The 27264-nt window shown below is 33.6% G+C and overlaps 1 protein-coding gene across 3 annotated transcripts in view; it reads right to left on the minus strand.

The window, feature by feature from the left end:
• The window catches only part of PTPRQ (protein tyrosine phosphatase receptor type Q), a 253107-nt gene that overhangs the window by 14553 nt on the left and 211290 nt on the right, over positions 1-27264 (minus strand). For all 3 annotated transcript variants that reach the window (XM_053658806.1, XM_053658807.1, XM_053658805.1), the window contains 4 exons: positions 25552-25680; positions 12535-12616; positions 9242-9332; positions 3510-3586 (listed from right to left, as the gene is read on the minus strand). In XM_053658806.1, the coding sequence (XP_053514781.1) occupies positions 3510-3586; positions 9242-9332; positions 12535-12616; positions 25552-25680 (379 nt within the window). The remainder of the gene's footprint in view (positions 1-3509; positions 3587-9241; positions 9333-12534; positions 12617-25551; positions 25681-27264) is intronic.

A 27264-nucleotide genomic window follows, 5' to 3' on the forward strand; every position in this document is an offset into this window, starting at 1 on the left:
GATGGTTGCCAGAGGGAAAGGGTTTGGGAGATTGGAAGGGGAAGGGATTAATAAGCAGAGATTGGCAGTTACAAAATAGTCATGGGGATGTAAGGTACAGCATAGGGAACAGAGTCCGTAGTATTGTAGTAACTATGTAAAGTGCAAGGCGGGCAACTGGAAATACCAAGGGGAACACTTTTAAAGATACTGCTTGTGTAACCACTATACTGTACACTTGAAACTAGTACAAAATAATAGTAAGTGTAAACTGCATTTGAAAAAATAAATAAGTAAATGAAAATACAAATGAAGGAAAGGAAAAAAGTACTGTGGGCGTGGCAATATGAAGGTTCATTTAGCTAATATTAATATAAGACCTGAAATTTGTCTCAACTCTATTATGACGGCTCCTGCACATTTTACCAAGTTCTAACCCTTAATCCATTTACCTGAAATGTAAACATGCAACTTGAGCTGTATCTGTGGATTTTTCTTAAAGAAACTTACTGCATAAAAAAAAGAGGTGGTAACAAAATTACATCTATTCCAAACATCAAAATATTTAAAGGAATAGAAAAATAAAGTAAAATTTACTTTAAAAGCAGAAATATCTCAGTAGCCAGAGAATATAGTATCATTTTCTATATTGTATAGAAATACATTGAGTATACTCAGTGTCCTTAGCTATTATAATATTCTATCAAACTGGGAACAAATCTGGTATTTTTGATGTTATTACAGCTCTTTTGCATCACAACCTTTCATCTTTCTTCTCTAATTATGTAAACTTATTATCAAGTTAATATAATTTCAAGCATCTGGTTGAAAGGATAGATAATTTTGAGGGTTTGAGACCTTCCCCTTCCCCAAAATTCATTTGTACACTTAGTGGTTGTTTACAGAGATGGAATGTTTGTTTTCCTCCCTACCTCTCTTGTACAGTCCATTGTTCACAAAAATTTTCTGAGTTCTCTGTGAGTCCGAGCTCTAGGAGCACAATTCTCAAGAACAGTAGAAAAATGCACATGTTGATGGTATGTTGACCTAGTTATAGACCCTGGCCTAGACTTTCCCAGTCTTAAAGTACATCCCTCAGACTGCTTGCTGGTCCTCTCCTTTCTCTCTCCCAGACATCATTTTTTTTTTTTTTTGCTTTTCCATCTGAATACTAGTTATTTTGCTTTCTTCCCTATCTCCCTTTATAGTAGTCCTCCCCTTTCCTCTAGCTCCTGAAGAAACAGAAATCCAGGAACCATTTGTAGATGGACTCTGTTTTTGTGCCCGGGACAATTGTTCATGAACTTTTGGATAGACGTGCCACTGGGGAGTGAGGAAAAACTGAAGTGTTAGATGTTCTTTCTGATTTGAAGACTGGCTGAATTTGGAGATGGAGCAGTGAGGACCACTATAGTGTCTAAGCTCTGTCCATTCCCATCTGATCCTGGAAACTCGAGCAAACAGGATCTACCTGAAAAGTAAGGACAATACAATACAGGGTGGGGCAAAGCAGGTTTACAGTTGTGAGTATGCAAAACAGAGTTCATTCTTGTGTTATTATTTATTTAGTACTGTATTATTTTCCATATGAACAACTGCAGACCTACTTCTGCTCCACCCTGGATACCGCCTACTCCAGTGCTGGACCTGCCTTCATGTGCTTTCCATTTGGGCCGGCTTACCGTGCAGCTCGGTAATGATTATGCACATCACTGTGTTTGGCTCATACTGACCTTGCTGTAAGCTCTATATTCCAACACCATTTGAGTATATGTGTGTGTGTGTTCATGTTCTCATATATGTATATATATTCAGACTTCTTAGTTTATTGCTCATGTTGCATTATCATCTTCTCCTGGTTGTTGAACACTCTAAAGCTGGTTTTGTTCCTAACCATATGAATATCTTGTACTGTTACCCCATCTCTGGTTAAACATTAGAGGATGTGAGCTATTAACTTGTATCTACCAATTGGTAAATTAAAAAATGGTACAAATCAATAGGTTACTGACAGAACCATTTGCTTTTGTCCTGTCCTGTGGTTTTATAAGACATATGATCGTTAGGGCATTGATTGAATTTAAATATCTAAATGAATATATATATCACTGTGTAAGTCAAAGCAAAACTTCAACATGCTATAGAATTTAGGTTACAATGAAAATTAGTAAGCACAGAATTTCACAAAAATCTTTAGAAAAGAATTGCATTTTCAAGGAAATCAGACATTTGATAAATGAAGTAGCTATGTTGTCACAATAGTTAATGTGTATGCTTTTTAAGTTCCAGCATAAAAAAAGGATGAAATTCAGTGGATGCCTTAACTTCTCCACCCCCTCCTCACATCATATTTAAAAAATCTTATTCTCCCATTATTCATTCTTTTCCAAATAAAAACTAACATGATTATAATTTTGGAATGATTGTCAATAGTATAGAATTTGGGATGAATTGCCTACTCCAACAGTCTTGGAGATAATGGGACACAGGACACTTCTGTCTGATGTTGGGGAAAGGACAGAACATCACATAAGCAGAGCCCCAGTGGTACCAAAGGGAATGAATGGCAGGCCTGGGGGAGAAGACCTCTAAATAAGAAAAGAATAAAGGATCTATGGAAGTGTGGGCAGAAGAGGAAACGCTCAAGTATGAGTTAGAGCCCATATCTCATTAAAGAAAAATCTGTGTATTAGAGTCATTCAAAAATAGAATCATCTGCTTTAGAAGGAAGTGGGTGAGTCGGTGCCAAGAGAGGCTAACATCTACTTATCAGGAAATTTTAAGAAAGAGTTCCAAGGTGAATAGTTGAATTATCCATAAGGGCAATTCCAACTCTGAGATTTTATGGTTATGCCACCTCAAGTGGATGTCTTAGGAGCACATAAGGTTTCTATGTGGCTGTAATATTGATAAGCATCAATGGAACACAAGAGCCATGGTGAATGAAAGGGAGAGAGGGCTCCTAAAACAATTTGGCTTTAGTTCACTTCAGTGCAATTCAGCAAGCATTTATTATTTATGATATGCAAGAAAGTATATTGGGCATGTCACAATTCCCACATTTAGGAATCGTGATTCATTTAGGGTATATGTGTATTAAGTAGCAGCAACAGATTTCACATTCTACAGGTAGGTGAGGATAGAAAAAAGAACATGGCATCACAAAACCCTTGAAGAACAGACAGCAGCTCTAGAAGGGAAAAAAAAGCATAAAAGATTTTTATATTATATGGACATAACTGTCCATTCAGTTTACTTTTCTTTGAAAGAGAGACTGGCAGGCCTCATTGTATACAGATCATACATTGAGAAGGAGACATATGAAACAGTGAGATGACAAGTAGATATGCGACCTGAAGTTGTACATCTGCCACTTATTGGTGAAACGATGGTTGGTAAGATGAAGTATCTATTAGGAGCTGGCACATCAAGACCCATTCAGGTTGTAATGCATTCGTTGTTTTACATAGAGAGTAATATAATTTCAGTATTTATGCTTTATAAAAATGTATTTAAAAGTAGCAACTTACAGAAACATAGCTGGCATTAATGTAATCTGATCCTGGAATACTAGCATCAGCTATCAACTTCACTCTGTTATTATTATCTAGAAAAAAATGTAGGAAGTCAATGCTATTCAATTTTAAATGACCACTACTTTTTTTACTGTAAATGTAATACAAAGACGTTCATAATATAACATTCCACATTACAGATGGGTATAAACTAAAGTAGAAATTCCCTCTTATCCCATAGTTCTACTACCTAGCAATAGTGACTATTAATATGTTCTTATGTATGTTTGCAGAAGTTTTTGTACATACTTATAAAAGATCACAAATAGGATATACATTCTATTCTGCAAACTGTTTTCTTCATTTACCTGTGTCATTCCATATCAACATAAACAAAGACACCTAGATCATTATTTTAAAAAGACATGTAGTATTTCACTTTTTGAATGTGTCATGTGCAAAGATTTAAATCTGATTTTGAATAAATATCACAACTTTTGAACGTATGTTAAAATGTACTTGTGTATTACCAGCAATAAAATTCCCAAATCATATTATGCATTTCAAATTTTGAAAGATATTCCCAAATTGTCCTCTAATTATATCAATTCACACTATGAATAAAAGTGTTTAAACAATTGTTTTCTCTACTTTTATTACCACAAGATATTATCAAACCATTTAATTTATGACCTTATCTTCAATAGATATAAATTAATATCTGATAGTATTTATTTTGATCTTCTTTTTTTTAATTAAATAAATTTATTTATTTTTTTTGAATTGTTTATGCTGTTACAGTTGTTCTATTCCCCCTTCATTCCCCTCCACCCTGCCCCCCCAACCCCCCCATTACCCCCCCTTTAGCTTATGTCCATGTGTCTCAAGTCCTTTAGGTTCTGTATTTCCCATACTATTCTTGCCCCCCCTCCATCTATTTTCTATCTACTGTCTATGCTACTTGTTTTCTGTACCTTCTCTCCCCGTCTTCTCCTCCCACTCCCCTGTTGCTAACCCTACTTGAGATCTTCATTTCTATGTTTCCACTCCTGATCTAGCTGTCCTTTTAGTTTGCTTTCGTTTTAGGTGTGGTTGTTAATAACTGTGAGCTTGTTGTCCTTTCACTGTTTATGTTTCTTTAACTTCTTTTTCTTAGATAAGTCCCTTTAACATTTCATATAATAAGGGCTTGGTGATGATGAACTCCTTGAATTTGGTCTTATCTGAGAAGCACCTTATCTGTCCTTCCGTTCTAAATGAAAGTTTTGCTGGGTAGAGCAATCTTGGTTGTAGGTCTTTAGTTTTCATGACTTGGAATATTTCTTTCCAGCCCCTTCTTGCCTGTAAGGTCTCTTTTGAGAAATCTGCTGACAGCCTGATGGGGACTCCTTTGTAGGTGATTGTCCCCTTAGCTCTTGCTGCTTCCAGGATTCTCTCCTTCGTTTTAATTTTGGCTAATGTAATTATGATATGCCTTGGTGTGTTTCTTCTTGAGTCCAACTTTTTTGGTACTCTCTGGGCTTCTTGGATTTCTTGGAAGTCTGTTTCCTTTGCCAGATTGGGGAAATTTTCTTTTATTATTTGTTCAAATAGTTTTTCCACTGGTGGTTGTGTCTTTCCCCCTTCTGGTACCCCTTAAGAATATGTACAATTGAGCTCCTTTGCTTGTTTATTGGCCATTATAAATACCTTTCTATTAGATGCCTTTTCATATTATATACCTTTCCTATTAAAAATACTTTATACTAAAAATGAAGGTTATATGTGGCCTATTGCGGTGCGTGTTAAACTTTTCTTCTTAGTTTGTTGCTTGTCTTTGACTCTATCAATTTAACTGTAATGTCTTACCATACATAAAATTGATTTTTGTTTTGGTAATCAAATTTCTCATTTCTTTGTATTGTGGCTCTATTATAGTTTCTTTTGTCATTCATGCACAGGTGTTTGCTGACAATATTCTTATTTTTACAAATTCAATTCATATAGTTTCTTCTAGAATTATAATGTGTTTTTCTGCTTTTAAGTATTTCAATCTTTAATCCATTGGGATTTAACTATTTATTTTACAGAACAAGATAAAAATCTATCCTTTATTATTTGTTTGCTTGTTGCCATTTGAAACAACAAATAGTCTTAATTTTAACACTCCACACTTCTCCTTATTATTCAAAACATCACTTTTATAATTTACTGGATTTCTCTCTATGTATATTAGGTCTATTTCTGGACTATTTATTCTCTTCTATTAATTTACCTGCCTATTCTTTATTTAATACCAAAATTTTAATTATTATTATTTGGATTCTTTTAAAGTCTGGAAAAAGTAGATGATCCTCTATCCATTTCTTTTCTTGAAAATATAAAATGTTTTTCTCTAGGATTTTTTTTACCAAGTTGGTACTATGATTGCAATATTCAGTGCTAATTTTAAGCAGATATAGTAATGATAAAATAAAATATCTATCACTACTTAATTACTGTGAAGGTTGCTTTTTTTTAACTTCAATGGTAAGGCACTCAATACTGAAGGAATGATGGCTAGATGGGTTTGGGTGTGAGTTGAGATGATTTGTCCACCATCAGTATTCAGGTGAATTGCATAACTTCTCCGCTCCTTTGTTAACTCTGCTATAATGTGCAGCTGTAATATTCTTATTTTTTAGAATCCTTTGAGGTAAACTTATATGAGAACTTAATAGTAAGCACTCAGTAAATTTTCTCATTCTCAAAACAAGTATATCTTATGTGTTAAAATGGCTTAGCTGTATTATTAGTAATTAATGTATTGTCCAATGGGCTTAAAGTTAGAAATGGAGACCGTTTTAAGTAAATTCACACCAATGACTATGCCCCAAAGATTTTGAATTTGGGGTGACCTAACTATTTTAATGATATTGTGGCTAGTTCTGTAATGAAGGAAGGGAAGCCTCGAGTTTCTATTCACTTGATACACCTTTGGGTCAGCAATTTTTTTATTCTTAGTGTTGGAGCACTTCTGAAGGTCATTGTGTCCTGTCAAAGAGAGATTTGCACATCTCTTCAGCAAGTACTTGTTGCTAATTCTAGTATCTTTAAGCCCTGTAAGCCAATATCTTCTAAAATACACTGTGAAACTTGAAATCCTATTTCCTGTGTTACTCAGAGAAAATAATGCACTCAGGTGGCTCTAGCTAAAATTCAGACCGTATCAACATTAATTCATTCTCTACGAGAAAATAAAAACATTTATTCAGTTTTATGGCTTCTCTGCAAGCACAGTGGGGAAATGTATTTACTCTAAACGTCTCATTTGCTTATTCTGTGTGTGAGTGTGTGAGGGGGTGGGTAGGTGGGGTGTCCTGGACCACAGAGGTGACTGTGCCTTTTAATCCAGGCTAGGGAAGGGCTTGTTATCCTCAAACCACAGGCTGCAAGGGTCAATTACTAAATCTTATTCACTCAGAAAGTTAAAAAGTTCTTAAAAATAAGCAATCTATTGATTACTTACAATCATTTTCTTGCATTTTTCTTGTTCTACTAAAGTGATTTATGTGAATATTTCATCTGATCCTCACAATAGCTTTAATAGACAGACAATGAACAATATGTCCAGTCACTAAGTCAGAGGGCAAAAAGGATCACAACACAGAGTGTTCAGCTAGCACCCATGGCTTATCAGCTTTTTTACTATATAGCAGGAAGTATGTATTAGTTGAATTAATAAATTATTCTAATAACATTCTTGAAAAATACAAAATTTTACCTAACAAAATTATTTCTCATAAGACCTCTAACTCTGTAAGAGGACAGTGAAGAAAAAGTTTTCCCTTACAAGTCTGTTAAGGGCTATTGGATGTAGATACATTATTTGAAGAATTGTCAATAGGTTTTCAGTACTGAAATTAAGAAGAAAACAAAAAATAATTGGACATTACCCATTTGACCCTAGCAAAGAAAAAAAATGCATGAAGTGCCCATTCTAAAATCCCACAACATCTTTGATTTACAACATAAGTTTATCATTAACAATATTTTTTTCATTTTAGCCTCCGAAATGAAGAGTTGGGATAATCATAATCTGCAGTTCTTGTTGTTTTAAGGTTGTTCATTGGCCTCACCCACCACTCCTATCTTCTTTTTCATGCTGTAAGTAACAAGCTAGTATTGTCTGGCTTTCTTTCATAGCCATGATATGAATTCAGATAACGATGCAGGGAAATTTTAATAAAATATTGGAATATCACATTTAAAAATCTCTCTCTTGTAACTCAAAATCTTACATACTTAAATTAGACACTCTGATACTTGGCAACTAGCTAAACATATTGGATTTACTTATTTTATATATACTGATATATAATAAATTAATTCAGCCTACTTAATAATTGTAAATGAATGTCAAATATGATATAGCACTGTCCTTCAATCACACTATGGCTTATTTTCACAGAATACCACTGAGTGAGCGTGATGCAGTCTGGAAGGAATTTAGGTCCAGATTAATATAAAAACATGGAAATTTTCATACTGCTTATTACATTAAATATGCATCCAACCCAGGACTGCTCTTTGAAAGGGAAAACAAAAGGGCCTGTTCAGAAAGGTTATGGCACAGAAATCTGGAGATGTAAAACATTTCTTGTTTCCTATAATAATGTCTTATTTGTCAACTGCTCTGAAAGTCATTTACTTATGATTTGTTTTGTTCCAGAAAGGATTTTTAGGATTAAAGCTCTTTGTATTTTCATCCTATTCTAATTCTTGGGAATTAGGAGATTCCATTAGGTTACTACCTCCTATATCATGTTTCCTTAAAATTTTTGTTTCCTGTCTCAGTTATCCTCTAGTTCTAGAATATCAGAATTTGGACCATTTTTTCCTATCCACATACTTTATAATTTTACAGTCTGTGATTGTATTCTCCTCTAAGTCCATGTCTTTCTAGACAGTAAAGTTCAATTCTTAAGTTTGGAATTTTCCTCAATATAGGTTTAAACAGACATAACACAAAGAGAAAATTATAATGTTAACACTAAAATAAAGGATATTTTAAAACTTTAGATTAAAAAAAACATTGACAATATTTAAAAGCATCACGAATGTCACTTTTTATCTAATACTATAAAAGATTAAATTATAATATAGATAGAAATATGTTCAAAAATATAACATCAAACATAGCCATTATTAAGAGTTATATTATATGTTTTTATCTTTAATTCTTAAAGCAATAATGTGGCTTCTTTTCTTATTCATTGAAAAACAAAGCCATTTTTATTATGGTAAGGCACAACCCAGATTTATTGTGAAAGTAATTCTGGTAAATATATACATATATATTTATTCTCAATGAATATTTTACAATGTATTTTTTATATTCCATAAGAAAACCTTGCAATACTTTTAAGGGAAACTAATGCACAAAGTTACATGTGAACTTTTTCTTTTCATTTGAAAACTAGGTCTGTAGAAAGATGTTAGAGTGTTTTGTTACTTGGGTTAAATTACAAAGCTAAGAAACTATTAGATCTACAGTTTCTTGCACCTGCATTAAGTGAAACTTGTATGAACAAACTGAAAAATATGTATTATTAACATTAATAAATTTAACAAAGCAAAAAACTTGAAAGCTGTTACTAACAAAACATATTATTATAATTTAATTAATGTGCAATAAAATATATTTAAGAAATAAAAACATGTTAATACCTTTTGTGGTCACATTAAAGCATTTCACTGCTAAAACCAGACACAGTAAATGTACATACATGGTTTGATGTTTGGAAAGCGGTTTTTTGCTCTGTTCCAAGGCAGGTCGGCATCAGTTGAAGAAAGATCCTGAAGAAATTTGGGTAATTCCTGTGGAATGAAGTCATTACAAAGTTTAGGTTGATTTCAGAGGCAAGAAATTCCACTTAGTAAAACACAATTCTTTTTCTAAATTCTTTTATTTTTAAATTGAAAACACCTCTCCTAACTGCAGAAACAAGGTCAAATTAACCTTAATGATCTTAGGTAAACCTTCACTGAAAATATAGTAGATAAAATCGGTCAGTTGGGCTATTGCTTTCTTGTATGATTATTTTGTACTTTGGGAAGCTCTACAATGTGGCAACCACATTAGTCACCTTTTCCCATATTTTCTTAATGGTTTTATCAGGTCCTCACATAATATTATTTAATATTTTAATGTCTACTTAGGAGGGGAAAGGAGTTCAGTGATTTATTTTTTGTTTTTTCTCCTCAGGCAGTGTGATTTCATGCCTATTAATTAGTGCAACAATGGTCAGTTTGAGAAAATGCCAAAGGTCAATCCCTGTGCTCAGAAGACATTTTTAAATCGATAGTACAATGGAAAGATGCAATAAGAATTATCAGACACAGATGAAGGGTCAGGGTGATCTATTATTGACATTTTGGTGAAAAGTCATCATATTATCATTAAGAAAGTTGGTGCTAAAAAAAGTTGGTACAAAAATGTATGCATTACTTTGTGAAGCTGAGATTTACATTTGTGAAATTTATAGTTCTCCATTTTAGGGATGTCTCAACTTGCCAAAATCCTTGAACACTATTAAAAACACTTGTTTTTACAATTCATTTAACATTATTATAAGTAATTTACTTTAACAGGGTAATTCTCCCTTCCACCTTATTCTTCCTCAAACAGAAAATCTGGACAGTCTTTTGCAAGCAGATATGTGTTACAGGAGAGGGACCGTGTAAACATCTGAGTTCTAGTGTGTTGGCACCAGAGGCTTAGAAAAATAAAGATGAACTAAGTGAGGAATCCTAGAACAGCTTCCATTTGTCAGGGTTTGGGGAGCATATTTGTAAGAAAAGAACTGTGTGGGGGAGAGGAGAAGAAAGGTGAATTGGAAATTACCGGAAAAGGGTGCATCTATAATTATTTCACATCAAAATACCCATTTATAGATTTAAATGACTCCGGCCTTGATAATCAATACCCAATTGTCAGGTTGACTGTTTGGTTAGTAATGTTACACTTGGTGGCCTATTCTTATCTTGGTACAAAGGGCTTCCACCATCGTCCCAACTTTTAGCTCTTTCTCCTACTATTTCTTCTTTCCAGTGAGGTCGCAGTTTGAGTTGCACTGTTTTGCATCCTTACACTTTTTCATTCATTCCCTCTCTCTTGAATATCTATATTTATCTACTCATTGGATTTCTGTTCTTCTTAAAGTTCATCTCAAAGGACACCTTTTTGTGAAGTATTTTCTTACTTCTATCCAGACAAAGTTGATCCTCATTTCACTAGAAATATCTCTGTCATGATACAGTGCCTTTGTAATTTTTAATACATGTCTGCAATTCTTATCATAATATGAGCTTCTTTATGGTAGGAATAATTGTCATAATAGCTAACAATTTTGCCAGCCACGATTCTCGGTATCATACTCATTCAGCCATTTTAGCATTCAGAACTCAATGAAGTTACGTACTACTGTTTTTGATATGAGAAAACAGGCGCTGAGAGTTTCGGTGATTTGCCCAAGGTCACTTAGCTATTAAATGTTGAACTGGTACATGTCAATGTGCCAAATACAATGCCTATGACATAGCAGGAGGTTTTAAATATTTAAGTATAAAGTGAATATAACCTGAATTTTAAGGTTTTTCAAATATATACATCAAATATACATTTGCTTATTAAAACATAATTTTGCTTTAAAAAACTTAATACAGCATTAGGATAAAAACATTAAAAAGTCCCTTACTAATATAGATGCATTTATATCATAGTTACATAAAACCTTATATTCATATAAAAACACCCTAAGTTCTTAAAACCATGATCTCCAAAAAAGCTGAACTAGAAAATTCCTCAATATAATACATGTGAAAATGTTATTAGTAATAAAACTTTTCTTCTATTTAGTCATGCATAATGTAATTATATTCGCTTCTATTCTAGTGAAATTACACTTTTCCTCCTGAAAAATTGGGAGTTCTTGCTGTGTAAATGTTAAAAAGAGTTTTATGGTACCACTGATTTTTGTTAAGTCCAGACCAATATTACTTAAGAAGCATAACCAAAAGCTGTAGGAAATACCATTAATCTTCTCACATTTTTTGTTATTATTCCCTCAGAGACTGAAATATTATAATCCTGAATTATTCAAGCCTATTGTTTGATTCTTTGTTTCATAAGTTCAGACACTGTGAATTTTGTGAAAAAATATAGAAATAAATTTTTGGTGACATTTAGAAATATGTTTTATTTTTATAATACAAACTAGTCATTCAAGTTAGCAAAGATGGTAACAAGTTTTAAAATAACTCTCAGATCTGAGTTATTTTAAATAACTCAGTTATTTTAAATAACTCAGTTATTTAAAACCTTATGTTTTAAAATAATTTCAATTTTATAGATATCTAAAATATTAAAAGCAACAAAATTATTCTTAACTTTTAAATAGTTTTTAGGTAACAAGTTCTTCACTTATTCTCCATAACATAAAACAACTTTATTTTTATAGCAACATAAAAATAGCCCTTATAAAACACAGGCATTACTTATCTATTTTTTTATTTTTGGATAGTTCTGGAAATAACATTACTTTTATAGTTTCTGGAAACATCAATTTCTGTTCTGTGGTTCACCTATACCACAAACACAGGCAAAGCAGGCAAATATAAATTGGAATTAGTCTCTATATCTAAAACAATTACTTGAATATGAACTATAATTATGGTATAACCTGAGCCTCACATACAAACAAAAACTAGTGAAAACAGCACCATGGATTAGCATCTACATCTGGATAAGAGAGCAGAGAAGAAAGGAGGCCAGGATGCTGTTCCCCGGGAGGTCTGCCAAAGGGCACCTTTTCCTGACACAATAGGTGAATAATTCTGATCAGGTTGTATCAGAGGCCGCCCGGTGTAACATTACTATCCAAACAATCAACCTGGTAATTGGGTATTGATTATCAAGGCCAGAGTCCTTCATGGTCTTGCTTGCTTAAAATGGACATGAAATGTGACACACAGAACGACTGGAAGTCTGGCAATGTTATGACAACTGCTAGTAACATACCGAAAATTCTTCTTGAAACTTTAGGTTGTTGTTTGTGCAAAGCTCTTCAACATGTTGCAGGAAGGATTTCTTGCTTACGGGCCTCCAAGCAAGGAAAGGTACAAAATGGAGTCACATTAGATTGGGTTCTTTCGCTTTAGCATGGGCACTGGTTAACGAGTTAAAGAACAATGGACATTTCAAAACCCATAAACCACCCAGACCCGTAAAGTCACTCTGCCATACTTTCAACATTTTCTCCTTTAAGTGCACTTTTTTTGTATTGATGATTCAAAATTCCTTCTTTTTTTAAGTGGCTTTAAGTGAATGATTTAACATTTTAATGAAGAAAGTTTTCAAGTAAATGTAAGGACATAAAGTTATCATTGAATCCTAAAGCACATAATACCTCTTTGTCATACAGAAAACATTTTCTACATTACAAGGTTTTAGAAGATATAAAATATTGCAGTGACCTCATTCTCATAATGACATGGTTTTTAAACCCCAAGGAGTTTAAATATCCCCGTATTACTTCCCAAGCTAAAATACAGACATGCAGACTTCACCCCAAGAGAGAGAGAAAGCATTTCTCCAGTTACCATGCAATTAGTCATGCTTTTATGATTTATATCCAGCTTGGAGGCTTTTCTAACAAACATACAAAAAAAGGAACCACACAGTAAGATTCATCAAATCAGTGAGTCTAAAGTTGATATTCAAAAAGAATAAAAGATATTTGATAAACTTACTTGATGGATTTTCTATAACTAAGTAACCTGCAACAGAGATTGTATTAAATACATAATGAGGCAAGGGTATGGCTCTTTCTAAAAGAGTTCTAGATTAAAACAAGAAAAACATAAACCAGTAATGTACAATGTGCAATGCCTTTAACTTACATGTGATCATTACTTAAAACTCTATTTCATTTCAAAATATTATATATTATTTGGACCCAAATATAGACAAATAATAATTTGGCTTCTCTTCTCAAGCTAAGAAGGTACTTTTCTGTATTGTTAGGCACTGCGAGCACTACATTAAAAACGGGTCACTTTTTAATGTATTGCATAGTATTTAGTGTTCTAAGAAAGTTAATGGGGATTTGGAAAAATGTTTTCTTTGTCCACAGAGAGTGCTGAACCAGGAAGAATGGATCATTGAAAAATGACATTATATTGCCCGAGTTTTGTCTTGTGAGTTTTGATAAGTATATTATTACAACAAAATCACAATCATTTCAGTTATTTTAGTCATATATTTTGTGACAGTTCATTAGTCATTTCTACTCTGAAAAAAATGAAATTATTTCTAACAACTAAGTAGACTGCACAACACACAAATTCAGAGATGGGCACAGCTTTAGTAACACGCTTGTCATGCACAACACATTAGCACTGCACAAACACAGAAGGCACAAGGTATGGTTAAGTGACACGTATAGCTTATAAAGAGCTTTAAATTTTAAATATTATTGGGGATGCTCTTACTGTATTCCTTCAGTGAAGACTATTTACAAGAGGATGGGGTTTGTATTAAAGGACGAGCAAAAGAGAATATTAGATTGAGAAATGTGACATAATAAATATTATGAAAATGGTCACAAAGGGATTGTGTTCAATGAAGAAAACGTGAGTCAAAAAGAAGTATCTTTTACTCTACCACAGGTGAAAAATATGCATGGTGGAGCAAGTATTATCAAGGAGAACAATGGAATCTGGTTAACACTGCTGGTGTTCTCATGCAGAAAGAGATATGTCCCAGTTTCTCAGGCTGTAGCCTGGAGGAGCACCTCGCTATCAAACACAGCATCGGAAGGAATCAGGTAGCAGTGTCTGAACAGGGGCTTGTGGGTGAGTTGGCTTTCCACTATAGCCTCTCGTAATTCTAGGGAGGCAACAGAGAAATCCTGACTCTAGGTGGATGTGGAGATGGCTGAATGGGCTCTTGAATCAGGAATACCCTTGGTTCTGCAACAGGAAGACAGAATCTGAATTAGAGGCCTAGGAAATCCTTTTGAGGTGGCAACAGTAGGGACTGAGGAAACAATCAGAAATAACTACCCTTCAGCAAAGACCATCAAGAAAAAAAGACACTGTGGACTAAACCCACATTGCCCTAGTTCCCCGAGGTGCCTGATCCGTATGCTCCAATGCCGTGATGCTCCTCAGAAATAGAAATGGAAAGGGACTTAGGGAGGGAAAATCCTAATTAACTGAGTGTCAGAGAGAAATAAATGAGATATTGAAATAGTAAATCAATTTCCTTCCTACCAAACAAAGGGAAATTCTTGAGTCGCATGGAGATCATTTTTAAAGTAACAAGGAACATTTTTCAGTTTGTGCTTGGTGAAATTCAAAGAAACTGATATCTGATTTAATTACAGACTCACAGTCCATCTACTTAAGGACAATCAGAATCAGAATTCTCTTTTTTCCAGAGGATCCAAGATTACTTGAGTATCCAGTTTTGACTGGTAAAATGTTTTTTACTGCAATATCCAAATCTAAAATAGAACTAGTTTCTGGGCAGCCATCAGTAAATCATTTGATGAATCAGTTATGTTTATGAAATTCCCAAGAAATGTTACACATGAATAATCATGTTAAAATATAAATGAGCAAGAAATACCTAAAGTACCATATTACTATCTATATCATTCATATCTGTGCACTTTTTTAAAACTAATGATCTCTATTCTCATTTAGAAATTAAGTTGAATAAAATGTTTTTCTTTGAAGTCAGTTTACTTTTAATGAAAAATGCACAGAAAGTTTATTTTATTTTACTATTTTATTTTGCATGTTAAAAATTTCTCTAAAGATATTAATTTTAAACCATAACTGGCTAGCTAGCTATTGGATTTAAGTAGATATTTGTGAATTCTTTCCTTAGAAAATACTGTGCCCTTAATGGTTTCAAATACCTGCTCCAACATACACCAGTCACATTGCCTTGAGGAAGCTACTTGATCTTTCTTAGCCTCAGTTTCCTAATATGGAAAATGGATTAAAATTATGTAAATCAAGCTCATATATGTAAAAATGTTCATAAAGTCCCTGACTTTGGTAAACAATACATACATACATGTTAGCTACTATCATTAGTACTACAGTTATTTTCTCTTTTATTTTGTATAACTCAAGCTTCTCTTACCAATGCACAATTTCTAATGATATAGAGAGAATTTTGTTCCTATAAGAATATTCTCTTTTAAATTTACTCAAAAAATGGGTAGACTAGATTGTGCTAGATTTAGCAGCAAGATTTTCTGTTTTATTCTTCCTAGCCAAGGTTTCTGCACAAAGAGTGGTCACAAATATCTAGACTGCAAATCCAACTCTGATTTTCTAGTTCTCAATTCAGAAATCTAGTGAAATGACTGGAAATGCAGATTTATAGAATCACGTGGAAGCATTCCTAATCATGCCCACCTTCTGATGTCACCCCCACAATTCCCTTTCACGCACTGTTCACACTCTAGATGCTCTCTTGGCCCTCCCCCCTCTCAGTTTGCACCCTTCCAGGGTTTTTCTCACAACCAGAGTCTACTGACTCCTCGATAGTTGGCTCAAGTGTTAATTCCTCCATGGAATTTTCTCTGTCCTATGACAAAGAAATATCTTCCTTTGGTGAAACCAACTTTCTTAGGACAGATCACCTTCTATCTTGTATTATGGCTGTTTAAGTACACGCATTAAGGACACAAGCATTAAGGTTCATGTATACTTGAAGGTGCGGGCAGGATTAACACTTGATTTACTGCAGGCCCCTCCTGACCTTATTCACGGTAAACAATGAGTAAATCACTGTTAAGTATACAGTATGGATGAATTTAGACCAAGATACACAGTAAGCTAAATATAAATGCTCTGATTACTACAAAACTATCTGAATTAGATCAATTTCTCATGAAACTATTATACCATTGAGAATTCTCGGGAGGTCCTATCTCAAAGATTTGGAGAAGTATAATCACTATATGTATGAACAAACTGCATAAAATATAAACAAGGGCCATATCTTCTCACTTAACAAAAGAAGTTAACAAGAGCTACATACTTTGTTTGGAAATTAGAGATAGAAATAATAAAATTACTCTTGTTCACTGAAATAAAAATAATAATAATAAAAGAAGTAAGCCCTGCTTTGGCTTTATTTCCTTTCATATCCCTCTCTTTATTTCAACCTAATCATGTTATCTAATCTGTCCTTCTCATTTGAATGTATATAATGTAAGAAACAAGGATTCTAAGAATCTAATTTTTATGTAATTGTCCTGTCTATGGTTATGTCACGATTATGTTTGAAATAAAATCTTCAAGCACCTATCTGGATAGCTTATGCCAAAATGGGCATGAGTTACCTCTCTCAAATAAAAATTAGAATTTTTTCTTGTTGTCTGTGGTATCCATATAATTGCTGTGATTCTTAGCCTTACATTGTATAGGTATGTTTTCCCCTTAAGTATTCACTATGTTATAAATTTTGTTTTTCTGTATGGTTTTAAAATTTAATTTTTAAATAAGAAAAACTATTAGTTTGGATAACAAATAGAGGAAATTAGAAAACTAGGTGGGATATAAGTGAGGAAAATCTATTGACTTCTTTATTACTGATGAGGTGATTAAATTCCTTTAGGTAAAAATATTTGGTTAGATACACATAAAAATTGACATGTTTGAAAGTCAATAACATTATTTCATAAGGAGTTCTCTTTTCAAATCAAGTGCTTTGTGGAGACCCACAAAGAAACTCAACAGAACACTTATCTTCATGAACATTTTTTTACAACTTCTAAAAACCCTTAAATGGATAGCATTTTACTTATTATGGGTACTCTTCTTTTATTCACTTAGAATATTTAAGGTTATTGTTCTATCATATTCAGCTCATTAGTACATAAGTGGATTTGGAAATTGTCCAGATTTCAATAAGATAACTGACCACTTTCCAATATAAAAGGATGAACAGTTTTATCATGTGAATCTTAGTTTTCTTAAATCCTATGCCTTTCTGCTGAAAAGGGTATTATTTCATGTCTGGGCTCATTTTTTTTAAGTCTATCAAAAACTTAAATTCCACTCAGATTACTCTTGATAGATCCAGAGAGGAACCATTTATTTATGTTGGCAGTGGTGATTGAAGACCGTATTGTCACAGAGACTCAGCTTTCCCTCAAGGTCAATTAGTTGAAATCTATAGGGAGCTAAAATTTAGTCCAAATAGAGAGCCATAGATGATGGCATATAGATGAGCAGCTTAAGTGGCATTACTAGTGGCACAGAACAAGTTCAGATGCTGTGCTTTCTACCAACCAGTTAAGTGAGGAGAAAAAGAAAAGAGCCTCAAATTCTATTGCCTTGATACAAAAAATATAATTTGTACAAACTACTGTGTACTTCATAATAAAAAGTTTTAAACAATCTATCTCTCTGGTAAAACATATTAATTAATTTTTCCAAGTTTTGCAAAATGTTGAGTGTTTTTGATTGTTTTGACATTTACATCTACTCATAAATAATATTCTATCACTTCTCCAAAGCATTGTAATGCTTGCAAAGGTGTCTGAATTTTTGTTCTCTATTATTGTTTTTGTTTGTGCTAGCCTCTAAAATAGCATTCTTTCAGATATTTCTTCATTCTTTATAAAACCACCAATAACTTCTCTGTGGTCTTCAATATAAATGAAAAATATGATCTTAGCCAATAGCTGGTACTATGTAGCTGATGCTAAAATTTCATTTTATAAGGCAAACATACAACTTGAATAAGTTAGTAATGTGATATTTTTCTTATTTAATTAGAAAAGCAATCAATTAGTAAGTGCTATCTGAGTACTTCCTCAGTATGTTTCCTCATATCTGTAAGGCCAAATAGACTGAAAAGGACCTTAGCTATTTGAAGGGCAGCTCTTTGAGGCAATGCCCCCCCCTTTCCATCACAGTATTCTCAGTGCCTAGAACAGTGCCACACACTTGATAGGTGCCCAATTGTTATTTCTTTTATTCAGGCAAGGTGAAATGGGAAAGCCACACTCTTGCTGACAGTCAAAGAGCTCAGATTCCCAGGGCATAGGAGTTGTATTTTCCTTATTACTAAGCCTCTGCACATTAGCACATTCGGAAACAACTTCTTGACAGTTGTTTCATTTTGCCAACCATGCATTCTAAATTCAAACCATGGGCATCAGCTTAGCTACCTCGGGGGCAATAGGGCTGACACAGTAGAGAGAGAGGATGAAGAACCTGCTGACAGCCGTGTGAAGAAACGGTCAAAGTTCCCAGTGAGGACTTAATGAAGAGGAGACAGATGACATAGCACCATCTGAAAAGAAGTCCTTGCAGCCTGAACTATTAACTAGCCGGGCAGGTAGGCACTGAAGTTCCTGTGTTAGGGTTAGAAGGCAACCTGAGAAAACTAAATTAGAAAGAAGACCACAGGTACTTTAACAAATATGATTATATAGAGGTGTTGTATAATGATTTCCATTAACCCAAACTATTATATTTATCTCTGTCAAAATAAGAGCTCTGACTGAGCAGGAACCTACTGAGGACAATAGAAGAAAAAATTGATGAAAGAAGAAAGACAGTGAGGATTCAACGAAAATGGAAGCATTTTCTCTAAGGTACTAATGGCATAAAGCAAAAGGAGTAAAAGGATTATGTTTAATGATGATGAAGAAAGACATTCAGCAGAGTTGCTCAAGCAGACCACTTGTGAGTCCGGAATGCCAAGAGGTCAGCTTTGAGGGCTGATTAGAGATGGATCTTTTATGTGTGGTGTAATCACTTCAATCTTTAGCTCAACAGCATCTTTGACAAATGTTTGAATCTGATCAAGCAGGTCTTTTGAGAAAAAGGTATTTACATAACTGTTTTAATTCTGTCAAAAGGAACTTGGCAATTAGTTGACATAAAGTAAAATAAGATTAATTATTATTCCAAAATGCTAAATGTGAGTAGAGTAGAAATAGGCCTGGTTTCCTCTGTTTTAATAATGCTAAGTGTTATTCATGGTCAGTAACAATGTTGGGAGCACTAGCTCCATCCAGCACTGTGGCTCATGGACAATGATTCCTCTATAGTAGATTTGGGATTTTGAAATCAAATGCATTTTATGTCTCCATTCATATCCTCTGCATGAATTCACTGATTGTCTCGGAAGCACTCAATCAGTTGGGGGGGGGTCCAATGTTGACAGTTTGCTTTCAGAATGTGTAAAGTAATTTTTGTACTAGGATAAGAATGGCATTTCTGAGTATCAGAGGAGTGCTTACAAGTTTGCACAGTTTGCTATACAGCAGTCAGGGCAGGAGTAAAGATTCCATGACATGTGCCACTCGTACGCTCCAGAGTCAAAGACCAGGAATGTCATCATCTTGGTCCTTACAGATTACCACGTGCTGCCATTGAAATGAGCTTGTATGAAGTATAAACCCAGCCTACACTTGTTAGATAGCAAATTCAGCTCTTGAGTCATGGTTATAGTAGGACAAGATGCATGTGAGGAAATCTAGATGAATACTTGTTTCACAATCCAAACTAACACAACAGGAGAACACAGCAAATTCTCTAGAAATGCACATTATGAATCAATGTGCATTTTGATAAGATTAACTTTACTGTATCAACAGCATGCATTATTATAGAGAACACGTGTTAAGCAGAAGGCATGGGAGTGGCTTTGAAAAACAGCACATTAAACAACAAAATGCTCAATAATAGGCATTTTAAAATACAGAACACACCGCCTGACTAGACTGAAATAATCACAGCAGAGCTCTGCATCACCACAGTAACTTACTGGATGACAAAAATCTCCTTGCGTCTAAAGAAAAATGAAGAGTATCTGGAAGTAAAGATTCATTAATAATTTAGTATACAAACAGTGCATTACTTTTCATTTGCTAGTATAAGAACATGTGCATTAAATATCTTAATCTTTACTCTACTTCAGGCCATTTGTTGTCCTGGATTCACGGATTGGTCAGACATCTCTTATTTGGAATTCTCATGTTTTTTGCCATTGCTTGTAAAATGGTTTAAGACAGAAGGAAAATTAACAACCAGAATCTACCAAAGAATGGATGGCATTAAAATGCTATTTTACAAAGAATTCCCTGTTTCAGTCAAATATTATGTATTCTTATTAAAGTCACAGTAAGAATTGCACTGCTAAAGACTGTCCAGTTTCTGCAAGTTTGAACTTAGGCTCAAATGCCATCACCTCTTTGCCCCATATCATCAGAAAATAAAAAATTTCAAAAGGAGTTCTTCCCAACAGGGGGGTCCACCCTGCAGCCTGCGGGCCGCATGCAGCCCAGGATGGCTGTCAAAGTGGCCCAACACAAAATCACAAATTTACTTAAAACATTATGTATTTTTTGTGATTACTGTCGCAGTGTATTTAACGTGTGGCCCAAGACAACTCTTCTCCTTCCAGTGAAGCCCAGAAATGCCAAAAGATTAGACACTCCTGCTTAGAATCATTCCTTGATAGAAAATGCTTCCTGAAGAAGGAGCACTTGTCTGTTTGAGAGGGTTTATGGTGGTCTCAGTATCCCTGAGTCAAACACACATACACATATAAATATAGGTGTTATCTTCTTATCTCAGAATCAGACTTGGGCTAGCACCATGGCATCCTATTTACTAAGTCTATGACCTTGAACAGTTACTTAAAATCTCTAAGCATCTTTTGTTGTTCACTTGTAAACTGAGAGTTAGTAACTACTACAAAGATCATTACAAAGAAAGAGTTCCTTGAGGTCATTATGTACAGAATTTAACATAGAGTAATTGCTCATGAACAGTAGCAATTATTATGTTAACAATCCCGATATGAAAATAGGTTAGGACAATTTTTAATTTTACAAATATTACAAATAACAACAATAAGAAAACCAAATATATTCTGATTTACTGTTTACAAAGCACATTCATAGGATTCTTTCAAATGGTAAGTTTCTGGGGGACATAGCTATATGTTTAATAAAAATTCAATAAGAAGGAAAGATATTCTTGAACTAGCAATTCAATGGTTTGCTTCATTTTGCTGAGAATTTTAATTCTATTCATTACTTGGTTGAGCCTTGAATCTTAAAATAATGTACCATTACATTCACTCAACTGAAATAGGTAAGGTCCTTAATATTGCAATAATGCACAAAATTTCTAGGAAAAGAATGAGGTTTAGAAGAAATTGAGTATTTGTCAAGTAAGAATATTAGAAACATTGATTAATGTTATTCTAATTTTTCTAATTTAGTTACCACAGAAAACAAAACTTCTGTAACCTAAGTGCAAAAGAAGATGGAAAAAACTTTTTTCAGTTACTAGAATCTTTAACTTGTGATATTTAATTTTGTATTATAATTCTTTGGGAAGGTTGTCTGCATCACAATTAAATTAGTTAAAAAACAATCCACCAGGCCAGTCTCAGCAATCTTAGAGACAGGTCTCTGTTTTACCTGTGTGTGTATTACTGATCTTGTCAATATTTTCTCTTAGAAAACTTTCTCACTTCAGTGAGTTAAGGGGCTGTGTTTTGAAGGAGTCAGAACAAAATGTTTTGTACATTTGTTTATCATATAACAAAACCCAAGGGTCATTTGTTAACTTAGCAAATGTGAAATAGATGAGCCCAAAATATTAAATATTCTTTCTAATACATACAGCTTGCATTGTGTAAAACTTAAATATAAAATGTGCATCATGAAATCATAAAATTATCACTCAAAATAAGAGTTTAAAACATTATTTTGGTGTATCCTTCAATGTTCTCATGAAATTATAGAGTACTAAATCTTTCCTTCAGAAAAAAAAGGATAAAGTGAAAGAATTCAGATCTTCTGTCCAACCAGGTAAGATATAATTAAACAATGAGTTTACATATACAACAATTATAGGATAAAACTTAGAATGTAAATAAAGAGGTAGATAACAAAGTAAGTAATCTCTTAACTATAAAACAGACAATAATCTCTTAATCTCTTAACTAAAAAATCCCTCAAGATACTTAATACAAAGTATCATAATGACTTTATTTTTTGGTCAACTAGATAACTTCCTAAAATTAATATTGGAGTGACTGATTAGACATTCTTTTTATTCATTTCTCTTATGGGCATGTGGAGGCAGAGCACTGAGGGAAATTAGCATGAAGAAATTGAGCAGGTTCTATGGAAAATAACATGCCTGAGCCTCAAGCAGAAAAGAGCATATGTTAACCGGGTTGACTTAAAATCAATTATTTAAGTTCTTTCTTACAAATAATAAAGACATATGACATATGGCACTCAACATTGTGGAAGCTAACACAGACTCCTCAATCCTTCACTCCCAGAACCTGCTATCTACCATCAGTCTCTATGGCTCTACTCTCATCAGCCTCACATGCTTTTGAATAAGTTTAGATTTGGGGTCTGATTATGAATCCATTAGTTACTACCTTTGAGTCATATTGTCTAATGTATTAGTGACTTTATTAACACAAAAACTTCAATAAGTAGTAAAATTGGAGATAGACCTCTGTAATAAAAAATTCATACCCAAACCACTTGACAGTTATTTTACTACATTTCTGTAATAAATCAGGCAAAGCATATTATCCTGTGCCATTGGAATTACAGACAAGAATGTTTTACAGTCATTGAAACATTAATATTGAAATAATAACAAATGAGAAAGTAAAAACTATTTATACTAAAATGTCCAAGCTTGCTATACTCATTTTCTATGGGTATACATACTCATAGAAACATTACACTATATTTCTATAGGGTAACAGATACTCATTTTCTATGTGTAAAAATAAATAAGAATTATTTGAAATATATTTGCAAGATACTTCTGTATCCTTCTACAAATAAAGTGACATATAAATAAATAAATATGAAAGAAATTGATTAACAAGGAGTAAAGGTTAAGAGAGTAAAGAAATAATGATCTGTATAGTCCTCACCCACCTTTTCTATGAACCACCATGAAAGTAGCTGTTAAAAAAAAACGAATAAAAACAAACAAAAAACCCCAACGTAATACTGTTTTGATAATGGCTGTGATCTGAAGCTGAGGCAGGTACAAACTGTGAAAACATGCAGAGATCAGGGGTCTGCCCGTACCAAAGCTCACCTAGAGTGATAACCTCCTTAATGACGGGTACTTTTTCTGATACTGAATTTTTTTTTTACTTTATTATTTTATATCTGCTAAAGATCAACTTACTATGGACCTTTTGGGGATTAATAAAAAATCTTTTAAAAAATGCTGTCAAAGAGGGAATTTTAGGGGAAGGAGGGAAGAGTTTGAAGGAACTAGTATAAAGGACACATGGACAATAACAAGGGGGGGTGGAAACGGGAGGGAGGTGAGAGGGCTGGGGGGGTGGGCTGGGTTGGGGGTAAAGGGCAGAAAACTCCTAAAACAAAAAATAAAATGAAATAAAATAAAATAAATGCTGTAAAAGTACACACTTAGAAGTTCACATTTTAGTATAGACAGATTGAACTAAATTGTTCAAACAACTAAAATTAATTGCACTGAGAGATGTGAAGTTTTGTCACTTGCACACTTTAGGGCACAGAAGGGAGAGACTGGGTCCCCAGGCCTGGGGAAGGGGCACAAAGACTTGAGAAAGGAGCGCAGAAAGGCAGTTGGAGAACACTACTGAGATTCAGTTGGTCCGCAGGGAAAAAGGAGTAGAAACTTCCTTTCACCAGGCATTGTGACCTTTCAGAGACTGAGAAACAGAGCCTCAGACTAGTGATGCTCTATTGCATCTCTAGTGTGTGGTTGCCCTTGGGCAAGTTACCTTAGGAACCCATTGATCTTTTATATATAATATTTCTTATGTTGAAAACTATGTCCCGGGTAATCCATAACCATCTTACACCCAGTCTTTGGAGCAATGTCCATTTTAGAATTAGAATGAACATAGATAAATATCTTAACAGAAAGAAGTTTCCATATAGGAGAAACCAAAATTCCTTTTAATTTAGTGATAACACAAAATAACTTTCATTCTATTGCATTTGGAAGGCTCCTGCCTGAGGCGACACTTCGCTCTATGGCACATTTTAGGCATTTTCATGCTGGAAATATTCTTGCAAAGTCAGTCTATTAGGCAAAGGCCACGTTTTGTAAATGACACCTATAAATGATTGATTCCCAGTTCAAGATCTTTGATGCCACATTTTCAGAGTTCATAATTTTGAAAAGTTAAACTGATTGTTTTATAACAATTGTCTTATGTTTATTTAAGCTTCATGAAATATTGGCTTTTAAAAGAATGTAAACAAGATAGCTTGATGATAATTTTTATTAAGAATTTGATAAATTATTTAAATAGACAAGTTTTTCAAATATGCCAACATTTTGAACAATTTATAATGGTTTTAAAAGGTTAAAAATAATCTATTCTTTAAAATTAAGCAGTTTACTATTCTCATTACATATTAATGACATATAGTTAGTATATACATATTTACTTTTCCTTCCAAAGGTAATTTTACTTTACATTTAATTTTTAAATACTAAATAATTAAAAATGAAGTTTCAATATACAATTTATACTTTTGATGTAATTTCATACTAAAATGAGAAGCTTTAAAGAAGGTTCTTATAAGAGTAAATGATATCAAATATTTCCATATTTTAATTATTTTGAACTTGTGGTTAAAATGTGGAACTTCCAGAAAACCTGATGTAAAAAAATATATATCATATAAAGTGAATTATTGGACATAATTTTAAACATTTAATGTGTAAAAATATTTGTCTCAGGAAAAAAAAAAAGCTTGGTTGAACACTAGTCCAAGGTTCAGATTGAACTCTTTAAGTATTAAGAAGATTAAGTGATTCTCTGAACATCGGTGAGAAGTGTGTAGAAGTTGGAGGTCACCCTTTGAAAGAAGATCTCTGTGACCTGCATAAATAGGAGCCCCACAAACACTTCCAACAAGCATAGGTCAGAACAGGGTCATGGCTCCAGGCCCTCTGGACCACTGTACACCCGGTGGAGTGTGCTCACCGCGTTAATCTCTCATCCTTCAGTTCCAGGTCGGCCACTGTGATGAGCTGATCCAGCTTGAATTTAGTGTCAATAATTTCTGCATCTCGAGGAGAGTATGTGCCGCCTTCTTTCTGCTTCTGACGAATTCTAAAGTGTAGGCCAGTCCAAGAAAGGAATATCACAGAAAGCATATGAATTAGGTTTAATTTTCAAGTAAAGATATTAGTCAAATAATTTCTTTGTTGGAATCACTTCTCTGAATATCCTATAAATTTATAGCTACTCAATTTATTTTTCAATTTTAATTCCATAGAACCTATTCTACTATATAGTTTTTAACATGTTGTTTTGTTAAAGTTTTAAGTTTTAATGAGAATTGTTGATCAAGGCCTGAGCCACTGGCATATTTAAAATATAGAACAAATTAGACTGATTTTGTGTTTGTTTTTTCTCCCCTCTAGCTGTCTTATAGATTTATCACAAATAGGAAATATGCCAAAGTGGAAATAGCTCATTGCTATTAGCACCAATGCTGAAATTTTGTTTTTTACAAACAAAAAATATTTTTATATACATGAAAATACATAAAGTGTTTTGAACTGCCTTAATAACTTTTTAAAAATACTGTGAACTATATAATCTTTATTTACAATCAGAAAAGTCAAGTTCAAAAATAAAAGTCAAATGCATCTGAAAATCAAATTAAAATCTTTTCATTTTAAGCCATTTACATTATTTTTATGAAACAGGTGGCAAAGTAACATTTAGCTATTTTATCTCTTTGACATTCCAAACATGTATTATTTGTTATATGTTATGTACTGATGATGATATAGGAAGCCTAAAATATTGTCCTTACCCTCAAGAATGCTACAATTTAGTTGAGGAGCAGAATTTAAATTTATAAAAAAAACATAGAAAGAGAAAAAAGATTCAAATTACAACTCATAAGAGAGTAACTAATTAGTTTCAGATGTTGCATGAGTGACTGTAACTCTCATTATTTTGAGGAAGTAAAGGAGTGGGACTGGACTCAGTTGTTCCAGAATGAGGAGGAGGAGGAAGCACAGTCTGGTGGACTGAACAGCAGAGGAGTTGTACAGAAAGTCTAAGGAATGTTTAGGTGAGAATATATCCATTTGGCTAAAGAGATATAGGGAAATTGTAGGGAAGAAGGGAGGACTATTTCCTGCCCACATAAGGAGTCCATCCTGTAAGGGCATGAGAAGGCAAAAACTATTTTAGAGCAGGGAAAAATTATAAATATGGCTGATAAGTGCCCCCTTAGGGACAATGTCCATGTCTTACACAAGGTATTCTTCTTCTTCTTCTCCTTCTTCTTCTTCTATCACCATTTATTCACCCTTCAACCTCTTCCACATTACCTGCTCCCCACACCTCTCTTTCCCTCTGGTAATCACCATCCTATTGTCTGTGTCCATGAGTTTTTTTCCTTAATCTCTTTACCTTTTTACCCAGTCTACTACACCCCCTCCCCTCTGACAGCTGTCAGTCTGTTTTCTGTATTTATAAGTCTGTTTCTATTTTGTTTGTTTACTTTGTTCATTAGATTTCACATACAGATAAAACCCTATGGTATTTGTCATTTTCTAGCTTCTTTCACTTAGTACAATACACTTAAGGGCTATCCATGCTATTGCAAAAGGTAAGTTTGTTTTTTTTTTAAGACAAGTAGTATTTTTCATTGTGTAAATGTACCACAGCTTTTTT

Source organism: Artibeus jamaicensis, unplaced genomic scaffold (genome assembly GCF_021234435.1).
Source record: "Artibeus jamaicensis isolate MK-2021 breed Jamaican fruit bat unplaced genomic scaffold, CSHL_Jam_final scaffold_584, whole genome shotgun sequence".
NCBI classification, from domain to species: Eukaryota; Metazoa; Chordata; class Mammalia; order Chiroptera; family Phyllostomidae; genus Artibeus; species Artibeus jamaicensis.